The following is a 20,313-nucleotide window of genomic DNA, read 5'->3' on the forward strand; positions in this document are numbered from 1 at the left end:
CGCAAGGCTGGAGCCGAACAAAAACACCCTGATAACGACTGTGTTTAGTCTGTTCTTCCCATTCCATGCAAGGCCACCTGGGTTGGCTGGAAGACTGTTTACTTAGCCTAGCAGGGCGAAGGACACTGTCTCAGCTGAACTCTGGACACACATACATATACACTGATATGCACACACTCATCCCCTCTCCAAACGCCTTCGATGCTTATTCCCTTCCGATCCTGACGGTGGATGTCAGGCCCGGATGTACTGTCTACACTGGCTGTCTCTCACCCTTTACCCCCCCTGTGGCTTGTCATGTGTTTCTTTGGTGTATTAAGAGTTTTTCATGTGCAGAGGTGTTTTTTTTCTGTTCTCAGACTGATCTCCCTGTTGGAGCTCAGTCTGGGGGGAGTTATTTTTTCTCCTTATCTTTCCTCGTGTGGTGGTTTTTTCCATTGTTATACCTCTGACCTGTCTTCCCCATGTGTTTTGTGTAAGTATGTATGGTCGAAGGGTAAGATGGCGCCGCCATTGCGTGCAATAGAATAGAATTCAACTTTATGTCATTGCACATGCACAGGTACAGGGCAACGAAATGCAGTTTGCATCCATCCAGAAGTGCTTTAGTGATATAGATATATTACAATATAATTAGCAATAATATAGATATGTGAGTATATTACAGAAATGGGTCTATTATGGTATGTTATAATGTACACGGTATGAAGTATGTTGTGAATATTCTATAACTATAAGTATGTACAGGCTGTAGTGAGTACAAGCTATGTACAGGCTATGAACAGGATATAAATATGAAAAACTATACAGAATATGAAATAAATAACTTTACAGAATCTGAGATATACAGCTATACAGAAATGTGAACTATGCAAGTTGTAAACAGTTGTAGGATTAAAGATTATCGAATGTACAGAATGATTATTTACACAGAGCTATACAGTAGTGCAGTTAAGATAAGTGAGGGTGTAGATAGTTTCTACAGAGGCTATATAAAGTGCTAGTGGTTGTGAGTGGTGGTTCAGTCCATGTTATTATTGTGTGTTTGAGGGTACAGTTGTCCATTGTGGGTGTGTGTATGTTCAGTCCATGAGTTTAACGTGGGTCAGATGTCAGGAGGCAGAGTTCAGGAGTCTGACAGCTGTGGGGAAGAAGCTGTTCCGGTACCTGGTGGTCTTAGTCAATAGGTCGGCAGCCTTATGAAATTTCCCCTTGTGGGACTAATAAAGGTATTTTAATCAATCAATCAATAAACACACAGATGTACAGAAACTTTGGCAAAATGGTTTAAGGGAAACAACATCAAGTTATCAGAGTGATCATCACAAATCTGATCTCAGCTCAATAAAAAAACAAAAAGTTTCTGATGGAAGAAAAGTGACAGAGAGGCTGAAGTCTCCTTCACTTTCCCCTGTCATCACATCTTTGAGCGGGGTAAAGGATTTAACATCCAGCCTCATGTGTTAGACCCAGATTTCTGGTTGTAAAAAGTTATGTTCCCTATGTCCTCGTGTAAATCATCTTATTCTATTCACAGTTATAATCAAAGTATGATCCTGATCAATATGTTAAATAATAAATGTAGTAAGTAAAATAACTGCTGATCTTCTGTAAACACAGTGATTGGTGACGACCTGCCAGAGGGAGGAGAGGTGGGGTGAGTGAGCACTTGTCAGAGCATAAATTGGAGCCTCAGAGATGTTCAGGTTCTGTTTCCAGCAGTCCTGTGAGCAGTTCAGATGATCGGATACCAGAAATTCACCTTTGGAAATTCTGGCAGAGACACCAGAGGGATCAACCAGCTGCCCAAACAATGGACTTACAAATTCAACATGGATTTGACTCCATCTCTGCTCATCATCACCTTCATCATCATCATCTTTGCTGTGTTGGATTATAATTCTAACGGTTTGGACTCCCATCATTTTCCTGGTGGATTGCAGCTTCTCCCAACACTGAGAAGATCTGGGGTCTCGCTGTTTTCCTGAAGTATTGAATATTCAAGGATTCCTGCTTTCCTGTTGGATTGTTTCCATTAGCACAAAACACTGAGATGAAACAAAATTCAGCACAAGATCTGCTCATTCTCTCCTCCAACCTCTCTCATCCTTTAAATCAGCATTAGCTCAGTGTAGGTTAATGAGGAGAAGTATGAGTGATGTGATTTGCTTATTATTCTGTGACTGGTATTATCATTTAATTCGGCCTCTGCTTCGCCTCCTGCCAAATGAAGTAAAATATCCTGTAATTACAGTCTAAATTGTGGACATACCCTTTTTAAACCTTTGTGAAATAGTAAAGGTAAATATAAGAATATTAATCATTTTATTGTAAACAGTTCTTAGAGGTTACTCCGGGCCTTTAAATATAACTCTCCCTTGGGACTGACTGTTCAGGCCTCTGACATCAACCCTGTTACTAACAAGTTCCACGATCTAGGGGGGAGCTGTCATACTGAGGGGACTGGTAGGATTTGACCTGCAAGGCTACTCAGCTCTTTGTTTCTTGTCAGTGGACAGAGGGACAACACCTGGACTGTGGTCATTAGAGCTGGGTGAGTCCCCTCACCCACACCGGCTCCATGTGAACTCTACAGACCAGCTTAACTATAATCAGCTGTGCAGATGTGAAACTGGTGATCGTTGGATCTCCACTTTTTACATTATGTATAAGGCGCCTTGAGGCAACTTTTGTTGTGATTTGGCGCTATATGAATAACATTGAATTGAATTGAATTACTGTGTGTGTATGCTTGTATGTGGTACTGTGTGTGGCTGGGGTGTGTTTGTTACCTTTGTGATGGGAAGCCTTTGTCAGCAGCCTCCCAAGTTTCTGTTGCCCCGATCCACAATGGAAAAGCTCCTGCGGTGACTAGCTGCAGGTCGCACACTCTGTGCTTGCCTAGAGTCCTGCATCCAGCATTCCCCTGGAATATTGCTCGTGGCCTCGCAGGTTCACGTATCCAGTGGATCCGCTGTGGATCACCTGCCCAGTGTGTGGGAGTTCTCTGGTGGACATGGAGCTGTTCTCACAGTCTCACGAGTTCGTGCTCGGTGCCCTCTCCATGCTCGCTGCTGGGAATATGCCAAGCAGACCAGGGAAGCTCCACAGTCCTGCATACAGTGGGGCAAAAAAGTATTTAGTCAGCCACCGATTGTGCAAGTTCCCCCACTTAAAATGATGACAGAGGTCAGTAATTTGCACCAGAGGTACACTTCAACTGTGAGAGACAGAATGTGAAAAAAAAAAATCCATGAATTCACATGGTAGGATTTGTAAAGAATTTATTCGTAAATTGCCGGAGGCTCGTGCTCGCTTTATTTAATCTAAGCGCACCAGCCAACCACTTCCCGACATGCCTAAGGCTAATGTAGGGAAGGTGGATGCTTCACAGGCAATGGCAGAGTGTCCTCAATACACTGTGTAGCCAGCTCCCTCTCTCGCCAGCCAGGGGCTACTGGAGGACAGCTATCAGGAGGACTTTGAGGCTGAGTCCATCCTCTACTCCGCAGGCTGCTACCTAAACCAGCTCATACTTTTTGAGGTTGTTAGGGCATTCACAGCTCTGGATATTAGGTTGGGTTAGCCTCCACCTGTGTGGAAAGTGTGGGGCGGCCAATCAGCTCTGGGGATGGATCCTTGGTCACCTCACCACAGCCTTTGTCTCCACGGTCGGCTTAGCGTCTTGCTGGCCGATCATAGCGACCTGCTCCGTAAAAATGTTTTGTATGTAAAAGATTTTAATGAATGGTTCAGTATTAGTGCAAATGTTCTCACTGTAAGGAAGGAAGGAAGGCAGCAGAAGTCTTGGCAGAAGAGAATATCCAAGCTAATGGACATCATCCCAGTGGGCCCTGGTGTTGTTAACAGAAAATACAAAGTTACTGTCACATAAAATATAAGTTTAGAGAAAGTTCAGAGAATTAGATCCACACCTCTTCTAGTGTCACAGTTACACATCCTCATCTTTCAGAACAAGAACTCAGCCTTCAAGCTGGATTTGAAACTGTTGCATTTAATGACACAGATCATATTTAAAATACACATACAGGTAAATTTATAACAGAAAGTTTAACCTCCACAAAAAGTTCAAAATAAATGACCAAGACTGTGACAAATAAATCAGCACAGCATAGAAAGTTAGCTGTTAATATGAGAGCTTCAATTTTAATCTGTTAACCACATGTTAACATGTTGCAGCTCCAGCATTTTTTAAATTTATCATTTTAAAGTATTAAAAAAATAATCTTACAGTAATGAGTCTGTGTCCTTTATGAACTATTAGTTTATTAGATTTATATTTCCTGGAGTGTTATTCCCAGGAAAGATTAGGATGTCAGCCTCTCTGACTTTGTCTCTCGTGAACTCATTTCTAATCTTGTCCAGTGAAAGTCTGAACATCTTCAGTTCGGCCTCCTGTCTTTTTGTCAGAGCCACAGGATCCAAACCAGACATCACAGCAGCTCTCACCAACATCCTGTAAACCTTCCTTTCACTCTGCTGCTGTCCTTCTGTCACAAATCACCTGACAGTCATTTAAAGTTAGTAGCACAGTGTGGCTGTGACAATGCTGCTCAAGCTTTCCTAAATTACATTCCAAGTTATAAACTGCTCAACAACATAAAGGGAACTGTGACAAGTGGCTAGAACGGAATTAATTTGCCATTTGTCACTTGCATATATTGTTATTTTGTGTTCTGTTATTTTACAGTCAGCCATAATGCTTTAAGTTAGACATTGCTGGTGTAACTTCTCTTAACACACACTATCCCGGGTTTTGTTTGTGGTAGCAGTAGTTACATCTGTTACATCCATGCATGTGTTTTAAAGCAAACACTACTAACCATCAGATCATCTGAATTTTCTTCTGTTTACAGGCACGTCTGGTAAATTATGTTTCTTTATGTTGCTTTGGTTATACTTACCATGGTGTCCATGTTGTGTATTCAGGTCCTATATGTGAGACAGGTGTACAGGAAGGGCCGCCCACTACTTCCTGTTTATATAGGGTCATGAGGTCAATGATTGCATCACTGGGTGTAACCAAATGGAGGGTTTTTCATTTTGTATAGTATTGTTTGTTTTCTTTAAAGTAGCCTTTTGAGTTATATTGTATGCAGTGTTTTACTTTACAAACTATTTAGTTGAGTAAATGAGTTTGTCAGTTTCATGCATTATTCCTGTTCTTTGTTTAGATTTGTATTATTTGGTTTGACCTATTTTGTTTCAATGGTAGGGACTAACGAGGTCAGGTGTGGGCAAAGTCTTGTATAAAGCCAGTGGGATTTTTGCATGCCTGATTAATTGTTTTATGGTAAAATGGAGATGCCAGCAATAAAATATGCTTAAAAGAACTTCAATCGTCTGCTAAATGCTATTTACTTATCACCTTCCTTGCTGCTTAAGTTTTGCTACATCACAGGAACACTTGGAGTTACATTGTGTTGTTGAAGGGTTCCCTTTATTTGTTGAGCAGCATATATTAAGATCATTCAAGCAGATTACTGTGAAGGACTTTAATGGTTTGCTGATGGATTCGCCTCCATCTCCTGTGTTCTTGCTGTCAGGTGGATCCTTGTGATCCTGTAAACAGTGATGCACCTGAGAGTCACAGACAGACATGTGGGACACAGACAGACCTCTTCCACAGCTGATGTCTTTAGTTCACAGGAGGAAAAATACAGGTGTGATAATGAAGGCTGCATTCCAGTTAGCAGAGGTCCTGCTTTGTGGATCAGAGTCAGTTTCAGCCTGCTGTGTTACAGTGGACAGCTACAAATAACAGGTGTAGCCTGACAGGTCGATCAGATGAAGGTTATTGGTTTGAATCCATGTTGAGAGGTTGGTATCTATCTCTCTGAGATTACTTTTTTTTGTTCATAAAGTTGTTCTGAGACAAACTGCTGCTGCCTCCAGCTGACTGGTTCCAGGTGTTGCAGGTATGAATCCTCCTGATGGTTCAGTCTGAGAAGAACTGAAGTCAGAACAGTTTTAAATGTTTGCTGGCACAAAAACACAACCTGACATCCAAGGTAAAATACTGTGATGTAAAAGTGGAACTACAGAGATCAGTGGTGATATCACGGCCACTGAACTGTGATTAAATAAATGTTTTAAAGAACAAACAGTGTGCTCTGTAGAGCTGTTTGATAGCCAGAATACACAGAAGTCCTGCTCTCACACTGACAGCAGTGATGGACACGTACAGCTTCATGATGGCTGCCAAACACACAAAGAACACGACAGGATCAACAACCCGTTAAACAGTTTTACCAGTTTTTATACAAAATGTCATCTCTGTCATTCTAACTGTAAGCGATCATTAGCTAGATTAGCCACACTGTATTAGAGGGTTGTTGCTAGCTAGCGATGCTGCACACCTGTTACTCCCGTAGTCTTTATGCTTCAATGATTCCACAGGTCTCATTTTTTCTTTATCCTATTTTAGACAGAGATGACATCAGCAGCAGACTCCACAGAGACCCAGAGTTACTGTTAGTATCTGAATTATATGGATTTAAACAGTTTTAGATTCAGTTCACATTGAATCTAAAATCAGTTCACACAGATTCACTCATCCAAGTGAATTCTTCAGTCTCTTCAGTCACTTGGATGAGTGACGAAACGTTTCTCCTACTGAAAATGCTACATCCAGAGGAACAGAATCAACTTTTGGAGATTTACTTTCCTGGATGATTGAGAATGCATCAAGACAATGACAAAAGGTTTGATAGAAGTGTAATTTGTTCTTTTCATTTAATAACAGGGTCCAAAGTCCACATTATTATCAACAGCTACATTCACCCTGGGGAACAACAAGTGAAGGTGACCATGAGGACCAAGCTGGGTTTCCTGGGTCCAGAGGTTTGAGAAATGTCCTCCCTTTCATTTATCACAGCTTCTGTTGACCCACGGAGGAAGACTCCTGATGTGTCATTTCAGAAACATCAGGAACTGAAGGTCACCGCAGGGATCAAGCAGAACTCGCGATCTTCACCAGCAGCTTCCTCAGAGGGAAATCTTCAGACCTCCACTAGACGCCCAAAATAGAAGATGGACAAATCTGGCATTTCATGAGCAGTGTGATAGAGACCTTTACTTTGTGTGATGTTAGAAGTTTTCACATCATCCTCAGATGAAGCACAGAGACGCTGGACTTTTACATAATGATGTTATATTCAGTCCTGTAGAAAGTTACATATTTAAAATATATATTATCCTTTCTGGTTACTCTGGTATGAAGGACTCTGAATGACTTCATGGTAAAGAACACAATATTGGCAAAACACAGTGTGTGTGAATTCTAGATTAAAGTTTTTAGTTCAACATACAAGTGACGACCTTTGACCTTCATCAGGTTTTACTTAATTGTGTCAGAGAAAATCTCACTTTATGCAGCTGACTGCATTCATGTTTAACAGAAGCTGTGCAGGTCTGAGATCAGCAACTTTCTGAAACACCAAACTGAGTTAATATTTATGCTCCTATATAGTGACACAGTTACATGGATGATGAATCCCTTTGACTTCTTGTCTTTAACTTTATCAATCAAACAGCTGCAGCTTCCACTGACAAAGAGTGAACATGTAGGAAAAGACAAAGTCTTATATACTAACACATTACATGTAACTTTGTGAACAAAGAAGAATAAATCAGACTGATCTTTAACCTGAATATTTCAAACAAATTCAGTAGAGTAAAATCTATAAATAAATATACAGTCTGTGCTAAAAAGTCTTCAAAGGAAAAATTAAATATAAACTCTGACTTCAGCTCCAAACGTCTGTAATATGTTCCAGTGCATCAATGTTGGGCTTTGTTATTTTAATGGTGTTTCTTGTATTTTGTGGACATCAGCTGTGTCAGTAACAAACACATCAGAAACTGGAGCTGATGTTACAGTCTGTGAGTGAAGAACACTGTGAGAACATGTTCAGTCCTCAGTGATTCATCTTCAGTTCAAACTGTTTAATCTGCTGTTAATGATTAATGAGGGATTATTGAAGTGCAAGTTTGGTGCTACTGTCCTTACAGATGTGGAGGCAGAAACATGCTGCTGTTTATATTTAATAATCAGTTCTGCACAGGAGCTGAAGGAGAGTCCAGCCTGTCGCTCTTACAGTCTAACACTCATAATAAAAGTACAGTAACGTTAGTCAGAGACTGATCGGTGACTTTTCTGTTTCTCATATAAACGTTTCAGCTGCAGGTCTGAACATCCTTCAGTTCAGTTCAGTCAGAGCAGCAGAGCTAATGTCTGAACTACAGCACTGACTTTATTCAACATTCAGGCTCACAGTGATTTCTTTAGTCAGGGTAAATTCACTCATGTGCACTGACAGCTGTCACTGCATTACTTTAATGCTGAAGAAATCTTAAAAAATTGAGGATTCATATAGTTCTGAAGCCTCAGCGCTCCTGTTCCATTACTCTCTTGAACAATATCACCTTTCATGATTAAAAACAATTATCATCACGAGGAGCACACATCATTCCTAGTTTTCATCCTTCATTGTACAAACTGTGAGCAAATATAAGAGATGCATATGTTGTTGCCAGAGGGCCACTCAGTAAACATCACATCTGTTCACATCTGGCTGTAGAGCTCCACCCACTGTGGGTTCAGGCTCCACTGTAATAGTTCATGTGATAATATTACAGGTTCTCTGAACAGGCAGGCTGTGGAGTGGACAGGAGAGGAGGATGTGACGGGCTGTCCTTTCACAACACAACGTGACAACAGTGAGTGGCTCGTCTGTCTGATCTGAACTAGTGTCTTATAAAACAGTGAAGGCTGTTGCTGCCATTCTCTGTAAGTCTGAAGGGTCTCATAACAATATCACACACCATCCTTGTGCTACGTTTTTTTTGTTTTTTCCCTTTTTTTCCTTTTAGTTATCTAGATACATGCAGGAGGTCAAAGAATGGTTCCTGAGTAATTCTCTTGTTTTGAATGATAAGAAGACTGAGACTGTGGTGTTCAACAGTAAAATCCCTCGTGCCCAACTCGGTGCTGCCCTGGGTTCTTTGCTAGCTCTTCCTGTGACTATGTCAGTAACTTGGGTGCACTGCTGGATAGCTCGCTCAAACTCGATAAGCAAGTGTCTGCTGTAGTGAGATCTAGCTTCCACCAACTGTGCCTTATCTCTAAGGCTATGGCATTATGTTCCGCACGAGCAGTGTTGGGGAGTAACGGAATACATGTGCCGCCGTTATGTATTTAAAATACAAAATATGAGTAACTGTATTCCATTACAGTTACCGTTTAAAAAGGTGGTATTCAGAATACAGTTACTTTGTTGAAATAAATGGATTACACTGCGGTACTTTCCTGTTTCATCTTGTCGCGGGTCAGGACTGTTTGGGTTTTGTTTGACAGCTACGTTCTGTTGTTCCAGGCGGCAGCGTTACGGTTGCCATGGTTACAGGGCGACGCTCTCTCTCTCTCTGCGACTGTGTGTTTCCTGGGTGAGAGAGGCCTTTTCGTTGTTGTTGTTGTGCTAAGCTAACAGGCAGAATGCTACAAGCATAGCTCTAAAGAATGTAGCATCATGGGCAGTGTAGTCCGTGCTGCAGGGAGAATGGACTGCCATACACGTTATGGGTCTGTGAGCGCGAGGAGGGAGAGAAAGGGGAGTGGAAAGGTACGAGTTGTCATCGAGGAAAAACGGGAGCTGGAAGCATGTAAATATAATAATAACCACTGCAGCCAAGAAGAGAGCCTGACGAGCCCAGTTGTAAGTAAGCTATTAAGACTCGACTGTACACCGTGTTCGTGTTTTCCTCCGAAACAATAAGTTCCGTTGGAGCAGCCTTTCAACGCCTCTCTCTGTCTCTCGCAAGAAAAGTTGACCCACACAACAAAGTAAAGCTAGTTTTCGGCTACAAGCCGACAGGGACCCCGCCGTATTAGTCAGAGGTCCCTTTACTACAGTTCGGAGTCGCGGACCTTCAGTAATAGTAATAAATCACACAGCAATAGTACATTCACGTTGTTGTAAAAAGCATGATAATATATTAAGTAATCCAAAGTATTCAGAATACGTTACTGTCATTGAGTAACGTAACGGAATACGTTACAGAATACATTTTGGGGCATGTAATCTGTAATCTGTAATGGAATACATTTTAAAAGTAACCTTCCCAACACTGCGCACGAGGACCTGGAGAAGCTTATTCACGCTTTTGTGACCTCCAGGTTGGATTATTGTAACTCTTTGTACTATGGTCTTCCCTCTTCTCTTCTTCTTAGACTGCAAACAGTCCAAAATGCAGCAGCCCGCCTCTGGACTGGAACCAGGAAATTTTGCCATATTACTCCTGTTCTAGCTAGCTTGCATTGGCTGCCCATAAAGTACCGCATTCAATTTAAAATATTACTCCTTACATTCAAAACTATTAATAAATTAGCGCCAAGTTATCTTAGTGAACTTCTCAAATCACATACTCCTGCTAGAACACTCAGATCTGCCACTCAACTACTTCTGACCCGACCCAGATCTCGGCTGAAGTCTCGGGGTGACCGTGCATTTGCTCTGGCTGCCCCGGTACTGTGGAATACCCTTCCTCTCGACCTCCGCGCATCTGATTCCATTGCACTGTTCAAATCACGACTAAAAACCCACTTATTTAATCTTGCCTTTCCCTCTAGTTAATATTTCTTTTATGATTTTATATCATGCACTTTTATGCTCATTTAAATGCTTGTTTGCTCTGTACCTGTTGCTTTCCTGTGTATCAGTGACAGCTACCTGCTTGCATACTTAGTACTTGCTTTGGTCCTATTTCTATTATGCTCCTCCTATTCTCTATCTTACTTGTTAAGCACCTTGGCATACCCTTGGTTTTTAAGTGTGCTTTATAAATAAAGTTTATTATTATTATTATCTCTGTGCAGCTAACCTTGGAGGAAACACTGAGGACACCAGAAACATTAGAAGAAATAATAAAATCAAAACAGGAACCAAAACTAAATGAAAACACCAGAATTATAAACTCAGCACATAAAAAAACAAACAAAACAAACAGGCAATATGGCCGTCATATCATAAATGTGTGTTCAGTCTCCTGTAAATGAACAGACTCTGTTTTGAAAAGTGCAAATCAGTCCAAGAACAACAGCAAAGGAGCTTCTGAAGATGCTGAAACAAGGACAAGGTATAAGTTTACTTCACAAGTTTGCATGAAGAAGAACACTAATGTGGTTGTAGTGCAGAAGACTTCAGGTCATCAGTGAGGAAGTGAACAAAAAAACACTTTAAAGAAAGCAAAGTCAAGTTAGTAGAGCGACCATCACAAATCTGATCTCAGTTCAGTAAAAATTTATGGAGAGAAGCAAAATTGAACAAAGACTCATAAAAGCTGATTCAGTTCCAGCATTTCTGTCAGGAGGACTGGAACAAAATCCCAGAAACTTCCTGTGATTAAATGACTAAGATTCAATTTGAGGAAATGAAGTCATGTGAGTTAAAACTGGTGAACGAGAGTGTTTTACATGGAATCACTTTTTCTGCTGTTAAATCTGTGTGTTTGATCCAGTCAGACTCTGATTCTTCTTCAGCAGCGATGCTGGAAATGAAATGAAGCAGCCAAAGCTGCTCAAATGTGATTGGTCAGGAAACAAAAGGAGAAAGCAGAAATCTTGTCCTGTGATTCCAGATTTGACATATTCAGATACAAAATGTGTTTTTTTCTATCAGAGAGAAAAGAAGGTGACAGAAAGATGAGGCACCGTGACTGATTCATCCTCTATAAACATCCACAGGAAACTGATGGAAACCTGTCCAACAACATCAGCGTCCTAATGAGCCGCTGCTAGAAGGACAAAATCCTGACCTGACATCAGTCCAAGTGTCTGGTTAAATGTACTGAAAGGTGTTAAACAACAAGTGCTGCTGGAAGAGTTTTCATGAAGAGAACATTAACACTGTGAATGAGGGATGGACTTTGATTCAGTTTGACACAATCTGTTTTTCTTTCACTTTGAATAAATGTTTTTGTGGGACTGAGGATACATTTGTTTACATTTGGAAGTATGATGTCATCTGTTCCTCTTGTTTCTGTCTTAAAACAGGATGAAAAATCTGTTTAAACAGAAATAAATAGAATTGCATTTCTGACAGCAGTAAATCCAAATACAACTTTATTTATAAAGCTCTTTAAAATAGCACATGACCAAAGTGCTGCACAGTTAATAAGTTAAGAACAATAGATAAAATGAAACTGCAAAGAATAAATAAATAAATAAATAAATAACTAAATAAATAAAACATACAATCAACTAAAACAACAACAGAAATAAGCATAAAATAAAACCAACATCTCACAAGGTGTCAAAGGCCAGGGTGAAGAGGGGGGCTTTCAGGAGTGATTTAAAAACAGGCAGAGAAGAGGCCTGTCTAATCTTTAAAGGCAGATCACTCCACAGTTTTGGAGCTGCTACAGCAAAAGCATAATCTCCTCTAAGTTATCACTCAGTCCTGGGTACATTCAGGAGAGCTGATCAGAGAGTGGGTGGGTGTATATGGCTGTAGCAGCTCAGAGAGATACGATGGGGCTAGACCATGGAGAGCTTTAAAAGCAAATAAAAGAATTTTAAAATGAGTCCTAGAAGAAATGGGCAGCCAGTGAAGTGAAACTAAAACCGGGGAAATGTGCTCAAACTTTCAAGTGCGAGTTAAAAGATGAGCTGTGGCATTTTTCACCCTCTGTAGATGAGTAACGTATGACGCACTGACCCCAATATGAAGTGCATTACAATAATCCAGCCGAGTGCTAACAAAGGTGTGGACCACTGTCTCAAAGTGCTGTTGTTAAAGAATTGGCTTTAATTTTGCCCTTTGAGCTGAGAGAAGCTTGATTTTACTTAATCTGACTGTCAAGCTTCAGTTCAGAGTCCACTTTGACCCCCAGGTTTGTGACAGTTGGCTTAACATACTGGGCCAAGGTATCTAAATACAGATTGGGGGTCTCAGTCGGGCTACCAAAAACCATTCATTGAATTTTAAAAAGTTAAGAGACATCCAAGCTTTAATGTCATCAACACACTGGATAATGGCTGTACAGGATAGATCTGACAGTCTTCAGCAATGACCTGTTTTCTCAGTATAAAAGCAAGAGGGAGCAGATACTAACAAAGGAGGAGGCTGCTTAGAACTGAGCCCAGTGGGACACCACACAAGAGGGGAGCACAGCATGATACATGGTCACAGAGACTGACACAAAATCTCGCTCCGCCAAGTAGGACGTGAACCACTCCAGTGCAGCGCCTTCAATGCCAACCACTGCTCCAAACGAGAGATTAAAATAGCATAACTGGCTGTTTCAAATGTAGCTGTCAAATTTAAAAGGACAAGAACAACACAGTCACCAGCATCAGTAGCTAAAATATGTGATTACAAACTTTTAAAAGGGCGGATTTAGTGCAATGAAAGGACTTAAAACCAGATTGGAAAAACTCTAAAACATTTTGCTTTTTCAAAAAGGCCACAAACTGGCTCTTTTGTTTATTTACAAGTATCTCAGTAAATAAAAATCTGAGCTCAGTATGTTTGTGACTCTGAGATGGAGGTGAAACATGTGAAGCTGGGCTGTGGTTTACTGCTCTCTTCCTGTCACAGACACTGTTTGACATCTGTTCATCTGTTGGTTTTTGTTCAGGCTGCAGGGATCATTTCTCACTGTGGGTATCAAGCTTAACACAGGCACAGTAGTAGGTGGCTGAATGATTTAAATTAATATCCTTAATCGCTAACTCCCAGCCTTTCCCTTTATTTACACCTGCGAAAGTACTGTTCTCAAAAACAGGAGGAACTTCACCACTATCTTTATGAAAAGCAAAAATTAATTTGAATGTTTCATTTTCTTTCTTCTGGAGCCAGATTATATAATCATCATCACACTGTTCAGTCCCTCCACAGCTGAAGGAGACACTTTGTCCAACTCTCCTGGTCAATGTTAAATCGTCCTGAATCAGCTGTTCTGCTGCCATGGTAACCAGTGCTGTAGAGACACAGACAGATAGATGAAGGTTAGTGTGACAGTGTTTGTTACAGGTTGACTTTGTTGGCTCCTGATTGGCTGGAAACACTCACCTGAACACAGACAGCACAGAGCAGCAGCTGGGAGGAAAAGCATTTTGTGCAGTGGTGTTTCCTCTGGTGAACCTGGGGAGAAGTGGCGCTCTGATGCAGCTGAGGCCAAACAAGGACGAGCTGTGAGATCAGACGAGGGCCACGTGGTTTCTAACAGGTCCTCAAAGCTCCCATCAGCCCCTGCGGCCCACAGATAAGACTGCTGCTGCTGATTGACAGCTCAGCTGAAGCTGCTGTGGTTTCATCGTCTTCATTTCAATCTGACAGCAGATCCAAAAATCTGGGTCACATGATGCACAAACACTCAGAAACATTCATGTTGCTGTGAATTTACTAACACACACTGTTATCTGTTGTTTTCTTCTTCATCTAACTTTTTGAACATCTTCACCTTTTCTTTGTTTTTGTGAATCAAAATGAATAAATAATATTCACAGCATCTCATTTTTAATTGTTCTGTTTTATCAACGACAGTTTTAAGAATCATTAAAATGATGATCATCAATTCTAATATCTATAAACAGTAATAAAAACAGGGCTGTGTTTCACGTCAGCTTCAGCTTCATTTATTTGTAGCCATGGTTAGATTTCATTTGCAGCAGGCAGTCATCCACCTTTACACACACATTTACACAACAGTACAAAAGTAGGAATATTTGGAAACATCTCTGTGATCTCTATAAGACAAAAGGATGGGAGAGGCTGGTGTGGTCTCAACACTGTTCATAGTGTTTCCTTCAGTGCTGCTGACAGCGTCTCACAGCGTGGTGTGATACGTGACACCTTGTAAATGAGTCATTTACCTCAGAGCCGATTTTTAGGCTCTCGCCTTTAGTTCATGTTTGTTTTCATCACTCGTTGTCGTCACACCGAACCTCCTGTAATAAACTTCACTTCATTCTTCGCCATCGAGCGTCTGAGTTTTGTTTCACTCAGACCCATGCCCTGCTGTTCCTACCATGCCAACATACAGAAACATGTCAGGCAATGAGTTGGAATAAAGTTGAATCAAACCTTGAAACACAGAGATGGATGATATTTTATACCTTTCATTTATAAACAGTCAAAGCAGACGGGGTCATTTTTGAGCCCAAAGGAAAACCTGATTATTTGCTGCCAGTAAAAAACTTGAAGTCGTTTAAAAACAGCTTCCTACATTAACTTTGACATAAACCCGTCTGTGATCATCTGTTAAAGCGACCGACTCTGGTTGTGAAACAATAATCACAATAACTGATCATTTCATGTATTTTTTACACTGAATTGATCGACAATTTATACTTTAAAAAACACTGAAATGAAGTGGGGACATTTGTGACCCTGAGGACCACAGGTGTGTGGAAATCGGGACGACATTATGAGGGTTAAATCTTAATATTAATATCAACAGAATTTACAGCACAGCGTGGGTGAACTTAATAAATATTCAGCACTGGTTAAATCATCAAATTGATGAATGTTCTTTGTTTGACTTTGTTTCTCTGTGCTGCTCTTAATTATAATAATTATGATTTGATTTCAGTTTTTAACTCAATTATATTATTTGTATAAATTGTACTAGTCTGAATAATTAAGCTGATTAATCAATGACACATTTTGATGAAACATTTTACATATTTATAATTATTAGAAAAAGATGGAAAGATGCTCAACATCCATCTGAACTGATGGTGTTTTGTGAAATTGTTTTTACAAATCTTGTCTTAATTTATTCCCTTTTTCAGTGTTTTTAAATCATAACGGTTCAACTTGAGTTCTGTGGGATTTAATGTTTAGACTTCATCTTGTATTTGTCTTTTGTGATCGTACTAAACATCAACTGTGTAACAGTAGCTCTGAGTTCACACTTTGTTTCTCTCACACACATGAACACAGATGCTTCCTGAATAACTTGAAGCAGAGTTCATGCTTGTAACTGTCATTGTGTTATTAAAGTGAAAAGCCACAGCTAACGGTGTGGAGGCTGCAGAGCAGAAACCCACACAGCCCGTCTGCTGCAGGAGAGCAAGTTTATGATCTGTGAATGCTGCAGTCACACAGGTTATGTATCACAGAAGAAATGAGAAATGCATTCTTAAAATCACAATCTTTATTTTTACTTCAGACAAATAACTACACTGTTATTTTGTTATGGTGGGATCTGAATGCATCAGCTGAGTTTTTCTGCAGAGATGTACAAAAGAAATCTTCACATAAAGAATCTACACTTTTACAAACACATCAAACATGTTTATCTGTAAATTTATATTACACAGTTTAAGATGATTAAATGAGAAAAGGTCAAATGCTCAGTAATGAAACATTGAACCAACCAGAAGTTAATTTACATTTCTGACTGCTGACTGGAGGAAATCTGATGGTGAGAAAAGGCGAGCAGGAAACAGTCAGTCAGCATGTGTGCAGTTGGTGGACGCTCCCTTGTTTGTGAGCATCATCAGCAGAGAGAGTCCACAGCAGTACACCAGACTCTTCACTATCAGCACTGTGTACAGCAGGCAGAGCAGCTTCACCCTGCACTGAGACTGGAAGGACACTGAAGGACAGACAGACACAAAGAGACAGACAGACAGTCGGGTTATTCCTCTCAGATCAAGGAGAAAAAGTCCAAATAGAAACAGTCACAGCTTCTTCTTCAAGTGGATGAATTGATGTAGTGTTTGTGTCCACTTGGGGGCAGAAGAACTCCACAAGCAGCTAACAAACTGATCTCTGACATATTATGGTCTGTCTGCTGTTTGGTGCTGAGCAGCTAGTGTACAGTGGCTTTATCAGAGCTTGTTGGATGAAGATTTGATCAATTAGTGCAACTTTAAGAGCCTAAACTTGTTCCAGCTCCCTCATTGGACATTGGAGCTGTCCATGCAGAGAGGCAGCAGGTGATCTTACAGTCAGCTGGCTGCAGAGCTGGCAGGTCTGCTGGCTCTCTCTCTGGAGGACAGGAGGCTGCTGGAGCTGGAAGCTCTGAAACAGAAAAGGAGTCAAATGTTTGGAGCTGCAGTGAGAAATGTCAGTCCTCTGCTGCTCTGCTCTCTTTGACAGCATCTCCACATGAAGCTGAATCACTGCTGAACACAGTCACCAAGCCTTCATTACCTTGTTGTGTTTGGGCCTCCACTGTGCCCCCCTCGTGCTTCACCCAGCAGCTGTATTTATATGTGTCAGAATGGCTCCCATCAACCATCCTGATGGCAATGGTGCGTCCCGCCTCTCTGAGCTCCAGCTGCTCTCCCTCAGCAGGGGGCAGCTCCTCCGCTTCTCCGCCGTTCTTCTTCTGTCTTTTCCAGGAGAACTGGACCAGAGGAGGAAACATGGCTGAGGCCACACACAGCAGGGAGCTGTTCCCCTCCAGGTGGGCTCTGGATGCTGCTGGGTACACGCTCACCACGGGCTTCACTACCTGCTCATCTGAAGTTTGACAGCAGCAACAAGCAGCACAGACACACATTCACACAGTCAGCAGCAGCTTCCAGCACTGCGCTGCATTCAGTCTGATCCTGGAAACTACATGGACTCTGATCACTAAACTACTCATCAATACAGCACAAAGTTCACTACATACACTGGATTCAGCTTCATATCAAACACAGTCATCACCTCATGTCATCATGGCTCACATGAGGAACACTCAGCGTGATTTTACATCATGAAATAAAATGTATTTCTTCTCTTTTATTTTCTTGGCTATACTTCACAATGTAATTTATCACAACTCTAAATGTATATATAGAGATTTGTCTTTAACTTTTTAAATATATTTCAATCCCAAACACATTTCAACAGAGTTGATCTTCTTCCATAAAATCCATTAAACTTTTTAACTTTATTCTGCACTGAAATTATGTAAATTTTAAATAGTCTTTAAAGACATGTTTTATATTTGTTACAATAACTAACATTCTTCTTTCAGAGACTTTAAAATTCTTAAATCTTTTACTGCAATAATTTTATCGGCTTTAATTTTATTATTTGGTTTGATTGTTATTTTCTTCCATAAGTAAATTAATTATTAAATAAAATTAAATGCAATTTAGCTGAAATTTGAGAGATAATTAAATCCTTTATTTGGCCATTTGATTTAATTTATTATTTTTTTTAATTAAAAAATTACATTTTGTGAATGATTGTGTATTTACTTTTACATATTTTTCAAAATATTTACAGGTAACATTTTTGAACTTTCATTGTCATTTGTGATTTAGAGTCATACATCAACAAACAAGAAATACAAACCTGACTAACAATTTTATATTTTATTCAGTATTTTTCATCTAATTTTAGACGTTTAATATTTCACTGATCAGTATCTATGACAATTAATAAAATAATGTGTTTGGGAAAAAAAGACTCTTTGAACCAACATGCTATATCGTTCACTATTAAAAACATATCTACATTTTCTTCTTAGCAAAATTCATATTTACAAATCTGTTACTGTGTTAATTTTAACATCAAATATGATCTTGTGTTAAAAACCAGCAGAATCACTGAGAGGATCAAATCCTAAATATTTGTAACATCACTAATATTTGCAGAAATAAAGAATAACTTTAGTTGTTCAGTGAGATTTCAACATGTTTTCAGAGATTATTGAGCTTTTCTTATGTAACAATGGCTGCAGATGAATTCTCTACTAATGATGAAAAACTAACATGTAAAGCCTGAAGCAGCAGAAACTGACTTTAAACACATTTTCAGCTTCTACAATAAAACAACTGAAGGAAAATAAATGTTTGTTCTTACCTGTTACAGACAGTTTAGTTCCAGAGCCAAAGATGGGGTTCCTATAGCTCCGTCCTGCCACTCTCACAGTGAGACAGACTGCTACAAAAACCTGTCTGCTGTTGAACGTGTCAGCTGAGGTGAATGAGTCCAAATGAGGAAGCAGGATCATATTTCAGCTCCATGATGTGTTTCTCTAATGTTCATATCAACATGACTGTCTCTTCTTCTCTTTTCTTTTAGCCACACTAGCAGCACGGCTCTGATCTTAATGTCAGTCTGTTGGTCAGTCCACTACTTTAGTCCACATGAAAATAGAAAATCACTATATAAGCACCAGTCCATTTATCCCATCAATGATGCACCACTACAATGAAACATGCTGCTGATAGGATCATGGTTTGGCCCATCTGGCTCACCATCATTAATCACACAATCAATTTTGAATTCTAGCAGCAAATTGTAAAGAAAACTATCAGAACATCTGTCTGTGAACTGAATCTCAGGAGAAAGTGGGCCATGCAGCACCACAATGACACAAACCAGTCACGTTTGTTTTCTTTGTTCCAAATAATGGTGAAAGAAAAATAATCCAGTGAATCCAGCGAGTGATGTGATGAGTCTCTGATGTCTTTCTGATGTGGTTTTGTTGCGTCCTTCAAACCACACCTGGTGGATTTTAGAAGAGAAACATGTTGGTCTGCACAGGCTCTTCTATTTTCAACACTGACAGGATTTCCTTTGCTGTTTCTTCTGTCCTGCACATTTTCCTCTGTCTGGGCGAGTCCCCTCACCCACACCGGCTCTGAACTCTACATTGCCTGCTGGGTAAGATCAGCTTAACTATAAATCAGCTGCGCGGACATGAAACTGGTGATCGTTGGATCTCCACTTTGTAGTGTGTATATGCTTGTGTGTGGTACCGTGTGTGACTGGTGTGTGTTTGTTACCTTTGTGGTGGGAGTCTTTCTCTGCAGCCTCCCAGGTTTCTGTTGCCCCGATCCAAAATGGAAAATCTCTCCTGCAGTGACGTGCTGCTGGCCCCATGTCTCGCGGGCCGCACACTCGGTGCACACCTAGGGTCCTGCAGCCAGCATGAATATTGCCCGCGGCCTTGCAGGTGTCCAGTATGTCCTGCTGTGGATCACCTGCCCAGTGTGTGGGAGTTCTCTGGTGGACATGGAGCTGTTCTCACAGTCTTGCAGGTTTGTGCTCGGTGCCCTCTCCATGCTCGCTGTTGTAAGCTGTGTTCCCTCTGGGAACATGCCATGCAGACCAGGGAAGCTCCACAGTCCTGAATATTGCCGGCACATACCAGAGAGGCTCGTGCTCGTGTTTTTTACTCTAAACGTGCCCGCTAACCACTTCCCAACGTGCCTAAGGTTAATGCAGGGAAGGTGGATGCCTCAGAGGTAATGGTGGAGTGTTCTCCATTTGATGTGTAGCCAGCTCCCTCTCTCGGCAGACCTTCCCTTACGCTCCAGGCAGCGGCTACTGGAGG

The 20,313-nt window shown here is 40.7% G+C and overlaps 2 protein-coding genes and 1 long non-coding RNA gene across 9 annotated transcripts in view; 1 reads left to right on the forward strand and 2 right to left on the reverse strand.

Annotated features, from left to right (window-relative positions):
- LOC120718841 overlaps positions 1–20,313 on the forward strand; it is a 223,853-nt gene that overhangs the window by 39,496 nt on the left and 164,044 nt on the right. The window lies entirely within an intron of this gene.
- Positions 1,568–5,169, reverse strand: LOC120718860. The gene is made up of 4 exons (XR_005692582.1): positions 4,926–5,169; positions 3,778–3,854; positions 2,793–3,113; positions 1,568–2,018 (listed from the first exon to the last, which is right to left on the reverse strand). It is a non-coding gene; the product is annotated as an uncharacterized LOC120718860 (long non-coding RNA).
- LOC120718843 lies at positions 16,165–19,433 on the reverse strand. The gene is made up of 4 exons (XM_040007575.1): positions 18,834–19,433; positions 17,187–17,498; positions 16,980–17,054; positions 16,165–16,626 (listed from the first exon to the last, which is right to left on the reverse strand). Exons 1-4 carry the CDS (start codon positions 18,982–18,984, stop codon positions 16,478–16,480), a joined length of 687 nt encoding a protein of 228 aa, XP_039863509.1. The 5' UTR covers positions 18,985–19,433; the 3' UTR covers positions 16,165–16,477.

This window comes from Simochromis diagramma, unplaced genomic scaffold (genome assembly GCF_900408965.1).
Source record: "Simochromis diagramma unplaced genomic scaffold, fSimDia1.1 OVJJ01000544.1, whole genome shotgun sequence".
In the NCBI taxonomy this organism is placed as follows: domain Eukaryota; kingdom Metazoa; phylum Chordata; class Actinopteri; order Cichliformes; family Cichlidae; genus Simochromis; species Simochromis diagramma.